The sequence below is a fragment of the Sinocyclocheilus anshuiensis genome, unplaced genomic scaffold, assembly GCF_001515605.1.
Source record: "Sinocyclocheilus anshuiensis isolate Anshui unplaced genomic scaffold, SAMN03320099.WGS_v1.1 scaffold1407, whole genome shotgun sequence".
In the NCBI taxonomy this organism is placed as follows: domain Eukaryota; kingdom Metazoa; phylum Chordata; class Actinopteri; order Cypriniformes; family Cyprinidae; genus Sinocyclocheilus; species Sinocyclocheilus anshuiensis.
The window spans coordinates 143,745-155,042 of record NW_015540917.1 but is presented as its reverse complement, the minus strand read 5'-3'; the positions used below and the strand labels follow the sequence as shown (position 1 = coordinate 155,042).

The window sequence follows — 11,298 nt, the reverse complement described above, 5'->3', positions numbered from 1 at the left end:
AATAGAAACTCTGCATACGCTTGCACCTGTTAATCGTTTATATTTTATATTAGTTCATGTTGCTTTTGTGCAATATATGAATAACAATTTATTTGTTTTAGATATTTTTTGTTTAGATATTTCTATTTTGCGGGAGTCCCGTGAATCATTTTATTCTACAGCATCCCCCACACACACGAGTGTCTCTCACTCTTGCGTCGGGTCTCACGGGAGCAGGTCTCTAATCCACTGGCACTGAACTCCACAGTGCGTGAGCTACATCCTTTATACAATCTAGATTATAAATCACCGCATTCTGTCAGCAATGTAACGCGGCAGTAACGTATAGAGACCTCGGCTTGTAACTATACTCTAATTACTATTTTGAAAATTATAACGCGTTAAATTACTCCGTTACTAAAAAAGTAATCAAATTACAGTAATGCATTACTAAGTAATGCGTTACTGCCCAATACTGCTCCTGAAGCATGATTTTAAAATTGTTGCAAGATTGTTTTGCCCTTCAAATGAACCCAGATGGGAATCGAGAGAGTAGGGCTAGATAGAGAGAGAGTGAGTGCAAAAAAACTGGAAAAAAAAAGGATTGTAATGGAGCTTGTCCAGATGACATAAAGCCTCCACCCTTTACTACTGTTCAAAACCAAGCTCACGCTATCATGACCGTCCTCCATCTCACAACACATGATGTCAGGCTTCGCTGGAATTTTCTGGATCAGAAACCGAATGCAATGCAGACCTTGAGACGGTGCAGAAGTTCAGCTTTGATTCAGTGATTCAGCTCACGACAGCAGTGAGACATGCATGAGTGTTACAGTCAAGATTTGTATCCACTGGAGCTCAGCATAAAACACGACTCCTTTCCTCTGAACTCTCAGGTCACGGGGGAGATAATGTATCAAAGATTGGAAAAAAACAAAACAAATCAAATGCACTTGGATGGATGTCTATTCCTGATGTTAAATCTTGTCTTTAAGAAGACAACGCTTCCCCGCCAAAGACGAGTTTTTACGGCTTTTCGTGTTTTCACTGTTATACACTCGGGGGCGCTATTACACATCTTCTGAACAAGTACAAAACCTCCCGAACAAAAACACACCTGAACAGGACGAAAAAACTAGCGATCTCTTATGTAAACAGATGCATATGATAAATAATGCGATCATCAGCAATAGACAGCATATAAATGAAGACTGCATAATGTTACGGAGTAAAATGTTGATCCAGGACGTGATATATGTCTGTGCAAGCTTTGGAGGTGTTGATGGAAGCGATTTACTGGATTTATGCTTTGATAATCGTACTGAATATTATCCATATGTAGTTTTTGATAAAAATGTGATTTTCTCACCTTTTTGCTCAAAATTATAAATTTTTATGAAACCTACCTATATTCAAGTGTTGATAAAAAAAAGAATGCTTTAAGCTAGAATAAAATGGATTTTTTTGTTTAAAAGTAGAGGCTCTGATCTTTATTTTGGTGTATTGCATATTCAAATATTCATACAGCAAAATATACTGTAGGCCATAAAATATTAGTCAAAATCATCAAAATCGCTGGCGGTGGCTGGCAGCTTTTTTCAAATAATAATGTGACGAGTGGTGCGGGGCCGAGAGCTGTGGGAACGGAGCGAGGCTGGTGGAGTAAATGATAATGAGCGACACCTGCGCCACACACTGGTCTCGAGTCCCACGGAGGAGCTCCAGAAGGATAAAAGGAGGAGCGACGACAGTGAATGGCCGAGAGAGGACCAGGCCTGGATTATTTATGTTGTTTTGTTTGTGCGCGGCAGTCGTCCGTGAGGGGCTGTTGCGCTATTTTAAGTTTTGTGTTTATTTTATTATTAAAATTATGTTTAAATGTTCGCCTGTTCCCACCTCCTTCTTCCCGACCTACGAACTGTGTTACATTGGTGCCGAAACCCGGGAGGAAGGAAGGACGCGCTGTCAGAGAGCCCTCGCTGCTGAGGGGGATCGCGGTGCTGAGGAGATCAGGCAGCAGGAAGGAGCGGAGACCGCCGGTGGCTGCTTGAGGTTAGGTTGGTGCTGGAATGATGGAAGATGAGGTGGGACGGAGGGCTCGCTGCCATGCTCCTGGGTCGAGGAGGGGTGGCTGCCATCCAAGAGGGAGCGGAGGAGCCAGTGTCGTCCACCAAAGATGTCAAGTACCATCGCATGGCACTGCGAGTGAGAGCCTCTCAGCTGGTTGAGGACCAAGCGGCAGTGTGTCCGGGAACCAGACCGAGAATTTATTTATTTTTCCCTCTCTCCCCTCTCTCGTCTCTGTCTCTCCTCATCCTTTACCATCGCATGGCACCGCGAGTGAGAGCCTCTCAGCTGGTTGAGGACCAAGCGGCAGTGTGTCCGGGAACCAGACCGAGAATTTATTTATTTTTCCCTCTCTCCCCTCTCTCGTCTCTGTCTCTCCTCATCCTTCCTTCTCCTTTTCTCTTGCCTCGTCTGTCCTTACCCCCATGTGCTGCGTCCGCCATGACGGGGCCCCCGGGGAGGAGTAGAGCACAGCCTCGGGAGTACCCCCGGCCTACCTTGTATTCCCTACATTATGAGGACCAAATGTCCCCAAAAGGATAGCAATACCACTAAATGTTGGTCCCCATGAGGAAACAAGCTAATAAATCATATAGAATTAAGTGTTTTGAGAATGTAAAAATGCCTGTAGTTTTGTGTGAGGGGTAAGTTTAGGTGTAGGGTTAGGGTAAGGGGATAGAAAATACAGTTTGTACAGTAGAAAAACCATTAGGTCTACGGAATGAACCCATAAAATGTGAATATGTGAATGTGTTATCTGTTGGTAACACTCTTGAGACCATTTTATATATATATATATATATATATATATATATATATATAACTCCATTATATAACTCACATCACGATCGTGATCACAATTATGTGCATTTCCTGAGAGACATAGCGGTACTTGCAAGACAGGTTTAAGGTTTAAGGTAATTTTAGGTTTTAGTCTTCAGTCAAGTGAAATGCTGCTGCCATAACACTCATGGAGCTGGATGTGAGAATCAATACAAGACAACAGTTTATTTGCATTAAGACCACAATATGTGGTTCTAAAATACCAATCTGTGACACTTTCCTGTAGTTCAGACAGAACAGCAATGGCATTAATAATACCAAAGTCATGGGTTTGACAGCCAGGCAAAGAACTGATCAAATGTAAATGTGTACCTTGAAAGCATGTGCTAATCTTAACATGACACCATCACTGATGGTTGAACTTTGAGCATTCTAACAATAACATGAAAGGCATATTTTCACACTTTGAATGAATTAAAAAAATCATATAACTTTGGTAAAAAGGAAAACTAGAACATCCACCTAAGACGTGAAGGAATTCCCACAGATAAGTTCTCAAGCAGGTCTCCCTTATCTAGTTACAGCTACATGTGCGAGCAAGTAAAGACTGTGTAAGCTCCAAGCAGTCAGTCAAAATGTTACTGGAGAGAAAGCAAACTCACGTGTGGCTTCTGTTGTGCGTCGGCTGTACGTTCGACGAGCTCGGTATCGAACGACGAGCTCACCGCTCTCCATCATGGGTTCAAACGCCTCACTTTACAACAACACACACAAATGCAAATCTTTAAGCCCACATATTCTTCACATGGAGCAGTACCGCTTAGTATTTTTTAATTTCTTTATTCAGTTATGTTTTTGGTAATGTTATACCTAAACTATACCTGTTGTAAACATTGCTAAAAAAATGTACACTTAAAACACCTCCCACCTCTTCTCGGTACTTTATTTTACAAAAAAAGAATGATAATTGACCACATCAGGATGAGAGTTTTGTGCCTTCTAGTCCCTGTCCATTAGCTCTTGTCCCATGTAGGGTTATGAGGAGATTCTGGAAACTATTCCAACGTCCTGGACAGATGACCAGTCCAAGATTAACATTCACACTTACAATCACGGACAACTTAGTGACTCTAGTTCATGTATGCCTCATTTTACAGTTAGGTTTAATAGCAAATAACAGCTCTGCTCACACCCACAGTGTCAGAATCCGGCAAAACAGCAGAAAGCCTAATTTCTACCCACCCAAAACGTGTCTCCTTCCGCCTCAGCCTGGTCACATACACGGCCAAGAGCACCGCTAGAGCGATGGCGGCGGTGATGGCCATGACCACATACCACCAGTGCCAGGAGAACGCCGGAGCACTCAAGATACCTTCACACAGATGCAGAGAATGAAAGGTCAAGAATGTCAATGTAAATGAGATTATAAAGAGGAAAGGGGGAAACATGCAAGCACTGAAGTGTGTAGCTCTGTTTGGAAACCGAGTGAGCTTAGGATTTCAAGGCTCTTGAGTCTAATGCATTTCCTGCCTGTTCTTTTGCTTTATAGACTTTTAGTTTGTAGTTCTTGCCCTTGTGTTTCCAGTTCTCATTGCCAGGTCTTGTCCTTTCCATGTTTCCTTTACTTTCGTTATTAGAATTTTAAAGTTGGTGCTCTTGAGTCCATTTCAAGATTTAGGCCGCAACACTCTGCTGCATTACATACATGTTAGCCAGATTCTGAGGCAGAATTGCATTCTAGTCAATCCCAGAATGCAATGCAGTGAGCTTAGGGAATAATAATGTGTAAGAGGGTCACACCGGATGCATCAAGCAGACCACAAAGAGTATCCTAAAGGTTTGTCTATTTGTGGTTGAACAGCTTGAATAAAGTTTATACTATATATAGGGGATATGCATTATATTAATCTGTCTGGCTACTAAGTCGAGTACCTCAGCTTTTTCTCCCTCGTCACCTAAACATCTTATGGAGTTTCACCAGGATAGATTAAACTTGGGTTGCATAAATAAATGATACTATACTGTTGCACTATGCTGACTTCCCACCAGGCCAATATCTGATGTGTCTTTATATTTGATCATGGTCAACTGTTCAGAGACCAGAGAGTGAATGTGTTTTGTTCAGCTGGTCATTGGTTGAATTAGCTCATTAAAATGACCTCAGTGCAAGACAGTCCATATTTACAACAGGGCGTGTTTCTTCTAGAGAATGTCCTAAAATATTTCCACATGCCTCCCACTCAACAAAACTCCTGCAACTCATTTCCTTACATTTCTTTCTGCTCCTTTCTTGCCCTCATTTGTCTTTTTCTTCCTCTTTTCTGAGACAGCAACAGCCGACATAAAAATAAAAACAACATTTTAAGAAGGACTCCAAATAAGGGAAGTAAAAGGAAAAGTTCACTTCTGTATCTTCTGTGGGTCCTATTTTTGTGGGATGAAATGTCTGAGATGAGTTACATTTTGTGTCTTCCCGACGTCAGGTTTCTGTGAGGGTTAGGTTTAGGGTTAGCATCACGGTAGAACAAATACTGAGTTCTGGCATGAAGCTCTAGATGGCACAGTCCGATAGGTCTAGCTCAATCTGACCTCATTATCTGACATCATTATCACATGGCACAGCTGATTGGTTCTCTCCTGTATTGGTAGCCAATGAGCTCGCTGCTCAACATTCAAATATATGACTAGTGCTTGCCGTAGCAGTGCAGCTTGCTTCAGAACAGCGAAATCAACATCTAAGATAAGTGAATGCTCTTCTAATTCATATCGCTGTGTGTATTGCGTGGTCTGCATAATTGAATTCAAAAAATGAGCAACCATAATCAAGTTTAAACTAAGTGTCATGTTGGCAGTTTGCATTGTATGCAGGAGTGAATATTAAGCATATTAACAGCAGCATTTAGCATCTGTGTTAATACAGCTGGAGCAAAACACAGTTTAGAGCAGTGTTGGGCAAACTTCCTGCAGAGATTTGATCCAACCCTGATAAAACTCACCTGCCTGTAGCCTTCTAGTAGTCTTGAAGACAATGATTAGCTGGTTCAGGTGTGTTTGATTAGGGTTGGAGCTAAACTCTGAAGGAAAGTGGCCTGGAAGGGCCAAGTTTGCCCACCCCTGGTTTAGAGCATATGTAATTGCTCTGAGGACACGCCGATAGTAATGGACATGAAACGGATTAAATTAAATAAGCATTCTTGTGTATGCAATTCAACTGGGGTTCTCCATATACATCGGCAATTATTTATATTCTGCTTTTATTTCAGTTCATTCAGGTCAGTCCACCCAGTGGTTTTAGTGCACTGTAACTTTGACAACTTTTATCTGCACGAGAGAGTAAAATGGCATGCATCGGCTAACTTTGTCCGTCTCATCACTGCACAAACATGAATTAACAAGCTGTTACGCTGCCGCTGGGATTGATGAAGTGGAGAAAGTAACAGCAGTTATCAAATGACTAAATTATGGTATTTGCTCAGGTGGGTGCTGGGGTCTTATCTATCGGATTGCAACGTATATCCATTTGGTTAATTAAACATTACATATAATGCACGTCTAATTTAGAGTTAAGACAGTCGGCGTGGTAGCCCAGGCTCACATAGTCATAGGCCACTAGTGTTAAGCCGGTCGGCGGGGTAGCCCAGGCACACATAGATAGTAATAGATGCGGTTCATATGGCTCTTCGGGGCAGCAGCAGTACATATGTCTTGGCGATAGATCTGCTTGTTGGGGGGCGTTTGTTCTTGTTTTGGCTTGTATTGTCCCTTCTATGTCTCCTGCTTTGTGGGGGGTTATTTCATGTATGTTATATTTGCAGCAGCAGTATTTCTTACATGCTCACAGCAGCATGTTGTGGATGTATTGGCAGTAGCAAGTCTCGGTACTTGCTCCGCCGCAGCAGCAGCAGCGTAGCAGATCTATTCCGCCAAAACCAAATACATTAACATTGACATGTACATTACCATGCCAATCCCTCCGAGAGTTGTCATGACAGAAATATAATTAGAACAATATAAAAGCATTTACAAGTCAATAGGAAGTCGTGTAAAAACACTTGTGTGTGTGTGTGTGTGTGTGTGTGTGTGTGTGTGTCACTCACCTCTGGATTGCCCCGTTTCTGCAAAACATTGCAAGGAAAGAGACCATTATTCAGTGCAACTGTTGACCTGTGGGAATTTTAGATGTGGTTACTGTCTGCCTGCTTTCATACCTGCAGGAATGAGCGTGATGGTTTGGAGGGGCGTCCAGGGCCCCTGTCCCGCTCCGGTGTAGGCACACACTCTGAAGGAAACATTTGACAGGGGGGCTGAGAGATTGACAAACAGCTCTGTGTCCAAACCTGTGTCCACAACAACCTGCAGACCAATCCATCATAAAAAACAAAGCAATCCAGTCAACATCAAACACTACTTCTATATAGATACAGCTATATAGTAAAGAGAAAATAAATGATAAAAAATATAAAATTTTTTCAGAGATTAAGGAATGGAAATCCAAAAGCAAACACAAATATTGCTGCCTGTGTGTGTCTGTGTCTGTGTCTGTGTGTCTGTGTGTGTGGTCACCTGTTCCATATTAGGTGCGCTGTACTCCATCATGTATCCCTGCAGCCGTCCGTTGATCTTTCCAGGAGGTTCTGACCATCTCAGGAGCACTTCTGTTCCGTTCACCACAACCGTCACATTGTCTGGGGCCGAATCCGGAACTAAAACACAAATTAAATGCCACAAATGAACATTCTCTTTCAAACTGTGAAATAACCCAGACTCACTGGAAATATGTTACTGTAACTACATTTCGCAAAAAATGTACCAATAAATACATTTCACTGCAGTTTCCAGGCGAAATGAACACTAGAGGCAGTAAAACACCAACAACTATTGATTCTTTTCACACAAATTATGATTACAAGGGTAGATTGTTGATTAATAAAGACTTTTTTCCATCACATCTGCACTGTGTATGGCTTTTCTGATGTACACTAGTAAAAAAGTAATATATTTACTTAATATATTTACTTAAAGTAATATATTTAAATACATTTATTTCATACTAAGTATACAGTTCAAATATATTAACAAATTTACTGACATATCGCTTGAGACTTACTGATATAAAAATTATAATTAAACTTTTTTTTGGAGAACTACTTGTGCACAATGCACATTTCTTAATATTAAGCCTAAAATGTGTTTTAATGTCACTATTAATGAGCATTGTATGATCTTTGAGCAATATCGGTCTTTAAATGCTAGATATTTAAAGTGTACCTAAAGTTTACTCGCAGTAGTTCCACTTTAGCACAATCAAATATACTTCAGTATATCTTTAGTTGGACTTCAGCACTACTTCTGCACCAAACTTGTTCCAGTTCAGCAGACTTGAAGTATACCAGTTTAGTATACCAAAAGTACAACTGCAGAGTATTTTTATTACATACATAAATATGTAAATGTATTTGTAGTATACTTAGTATTAAATGCATTTATTTCAAATACATTTTAGTATATTTATTTTTCACTAGGGTAGTAAACTTGCTTTTTAGCTCACCTGGTACATAACTGCACATATGATGTGAAATGACCAATGTAATTGTTGACTTCATCTTAAATATGAAAAACACAAAGAGCTGTCTATTTTAAACAGATAATGTGAAAACCTTATTTCCTTAATTTACCCTCCATCACCAAGTGAATGCTGGACTCTGGCAGTAGTATTTTAACAGAGGTGTAGAATAGTGTGGAATATAATAGGCAGGTGTGTAAATGACTTTTCTTAGCGAAAACCACATTAAGAACAGACACAAAGATGTTTTGACAGTCTTCAGAATCCATAAGAAGTATAATTTCATGTGTGTAAGAGTTCAAGTGTCCCAACATTGGTAAGAGAGTGTGCAGATTGTGTCTTTACTGAAGAGGCAGAGCTTAAGCTATGACAAAGTACACACTTACTAATAAATGTCCAGTGTATACATAATATAACAGAGAAAATGTAAAAAAAATTTCTTTACCCAGATAAAAAAAAATACTTATTTACACTGTATTTATTCATTTCTGACCATACTTGATTGTAATTTTGGTGAAAATATATTTCATCATAATTTTACTGGTCCATCCACTGCTACACCTACCAGCATATTTAATTTTCTGATATTTATCTTTATTTTTGATTATTTTATACAAATTTGAATTAACAATGCAAAAAAAAAAAAAAACTTCGATTATTTCCAAGATGATAACTACATATCACTCACTTGCGATGTGGTTTATGAGACAACAATGTGAAACACAGCTGTGACAATGTGAACCATTGCATAATGCCTGCTGTTGCACTGCTTCACTGTTTTTATTACTAGTGTTCTCTGCAGCATTCAATGAGTAGCAAGATCGTATTACAGCCTGAGCATACTTGTAGTTCTGACATATTTTGCAAAAGTGCAGCTAAGAGCCTCTTTTACTTTCTCTCTGTTTCTTTGTTAAACTCATTTCACTGCCGCTGTCTCTGTTTCTAATCCAGAGCATCAGAAAAAAAAACACACCGGGAACGGCTGCAGTAAGGGTTTGGAAATAGCTGTGTGAAAGAGAGAGAGAGAGTGTGCGTGTGTGCGTGTGTGTGTGTGTGTCTGTGTGTGTGTGTGTGTGTGTGTGTAGGTGTGTTTGCTAACTTCCCAGAACAGAATTCTCTTCAACAGCAGAATCAAACTATTTCTTAGTATATTTTCCACTCTCTTCACCTATGCGCTGGAGTCGTTAAGGAACATGGTGCGGCACTCCGATGATGTTATCAGGAACAGTTTCATGTCTAATTGTTTCCACATGTGTTTCTGGCTCACGGCTGTGAAAATACCATTTTGTCAAAAGCCTCTGCCTTCCTCTCCCATCTCTATTGCCTTACCCTCTCTCTCAATAACTTTCCTTAGTGGAAATCTTCTCCTACACTTCCAGTCCGATCCGATCATGCACACATACAACCCGCATGAGAAGAGCACTAGAAACCAGGATAAATAAAAAATTGTTGTACAAGGGTGTACAGGATTCTGAATTTATTGGGTGTAAATCATTTGGTGTGTCCAATAAGGGAGACATACAAAATGTGCAGTGGTGGGGATCTACAGGAGAGGTTAAAAAACCCTGCAAATGTAAAACATCCATATTAATTAGTGTAATGTAAATTAGGATTATGTGGACAATGTGCTTTACTATCATGAAGCTAATATTGCAGTTTTGATCCTACATTACTGAATTTGGAGATGTGACCTGGACATGTTGAGATGCACCAGAATTTTGAACTGTAACTAGAAATGAGTCGAGCGTTTCACATGAGCTGCTTTACAAGGCCTGAACCTCAGTCTTAAAGCAATTAGTCACAAATTGTGCTGTTTACTGTTTGTGGTGGCATGCGGTGTAAAATCTGCTTTCAGAAAGGTTTCTCTCATGCAGACTGGGGCTGTGTTTATAGAAAAATAGGCACGTACACACTCCAGCTAAACTCGGGTGGCAATTCACCTTTTCGTACTTAATCCTGTTCTGTTCACATACATTTCACTCATTTACTGGAGTGACAACTGCATTCTACACCCCAATTATCTCCCGAAAAACTCGGAGGTAGCGAAAACCGCATTTACAGTAATTCTATGCAGTGTGTACGAAACCGAACTGAAGAACTAGTTGTTAATAGCGTATTGAAATGAGCAGTTGTTTTTCCTTATGTATGCGCAATGCAAGAATATGAGCCTTGTTTCATTCGTGTTGCCAGATCTTGCAAAGAAAAAAAAAAAAGGCAAACAAGATCAAGCACAAAATAAATATAAATAAATCGAAATGCTTTATTTTGGAAATCCAGAGATATTGTAGCTCAAATCTGCCCACTATGACAACTAAATAAACTGGATAGCTTTATGAGTCAAGCAACAAACAACATGCCCAAAGATGCTTATAATAAGTGGAGATGGCAACACTGCAAGAGCGCGCTTGAAAGTCTTCCAAGCTTAAACAAAACACAATGCCTCTGTCAGCGGTGTAGCCTACCGTCAAACATCGCAATTTCAGGAGTGATTTGTTTTACGGACACAAACGGAACTTAATATTTAGGGAATTCACTCCGGTATTTAAGTGTACGAGGCCATAGTGTGGCAGACAGTCACTTGTATTATGTGGAGAGCAGTGTTAGCTAATAACCAAAGGTATCATTTCTAATTAAATAAGTTAATTACATTAACTTGTGCTTCTTTTTTTTTCAGGAGAACGATAATAGTGTAACCATGGTTCCCTGAGTAGGGAACGAGACACTGCGTCCTCTAGGGGTCGCTATGGGGAACGCCTCGTCGTGACCCGTGTCTGAAGCATACATTGAAAAAACACCAACAACACGTTGACCGGCGACAGCCCATGACATCACTACCGTTGTGATTATAGTATAAATAGGCATTGGGAGAACATGTCATTCACTTCTTCGTCTGAAGCTTGCGTTCG

The 11,298-nt window shown here is 40.3% G+C and overlaps 1 protein-coding gene across 1 annotated transcript in view; it reads right to left on the bottom strand.

Annotated features, from left to right (window-relative positions):
* The window catches only part of LOC107689293 (tyrosine-protein kinase receptor UFO-like), a 49,230-nt gene that overhangs the window by 7,405 nt on the left and 30,527 nt on the right, over window positions 1-11,298 (bottom strand). The window contains exons 11-15 of the mRNA XM_016487235.1: window positions 7,393-7,532; window positions 7,038-7,182; window positions 6,927-6,944; window positions 4,072-4,201; window positions 3,492-3,583 (exon numbers count right to left, since the gene is read on the bottom strand). Coding sequence (XP_016342721.1) covers window positions 3,492-3,583; window positions 4,072-4,201; window positions 6,927-6,944; window positions 7,038-7,182; window positions 7,393-7,532 — 525 coding nt within the window. The remainder of the gene's footprint in view (window positions 1-3,491; window positions 3,584-4,071; window positions 4,202-6,926; window positions 6,945-7,037; window positions 7,183-7,392; window positions 7,533-11,298) is intronic.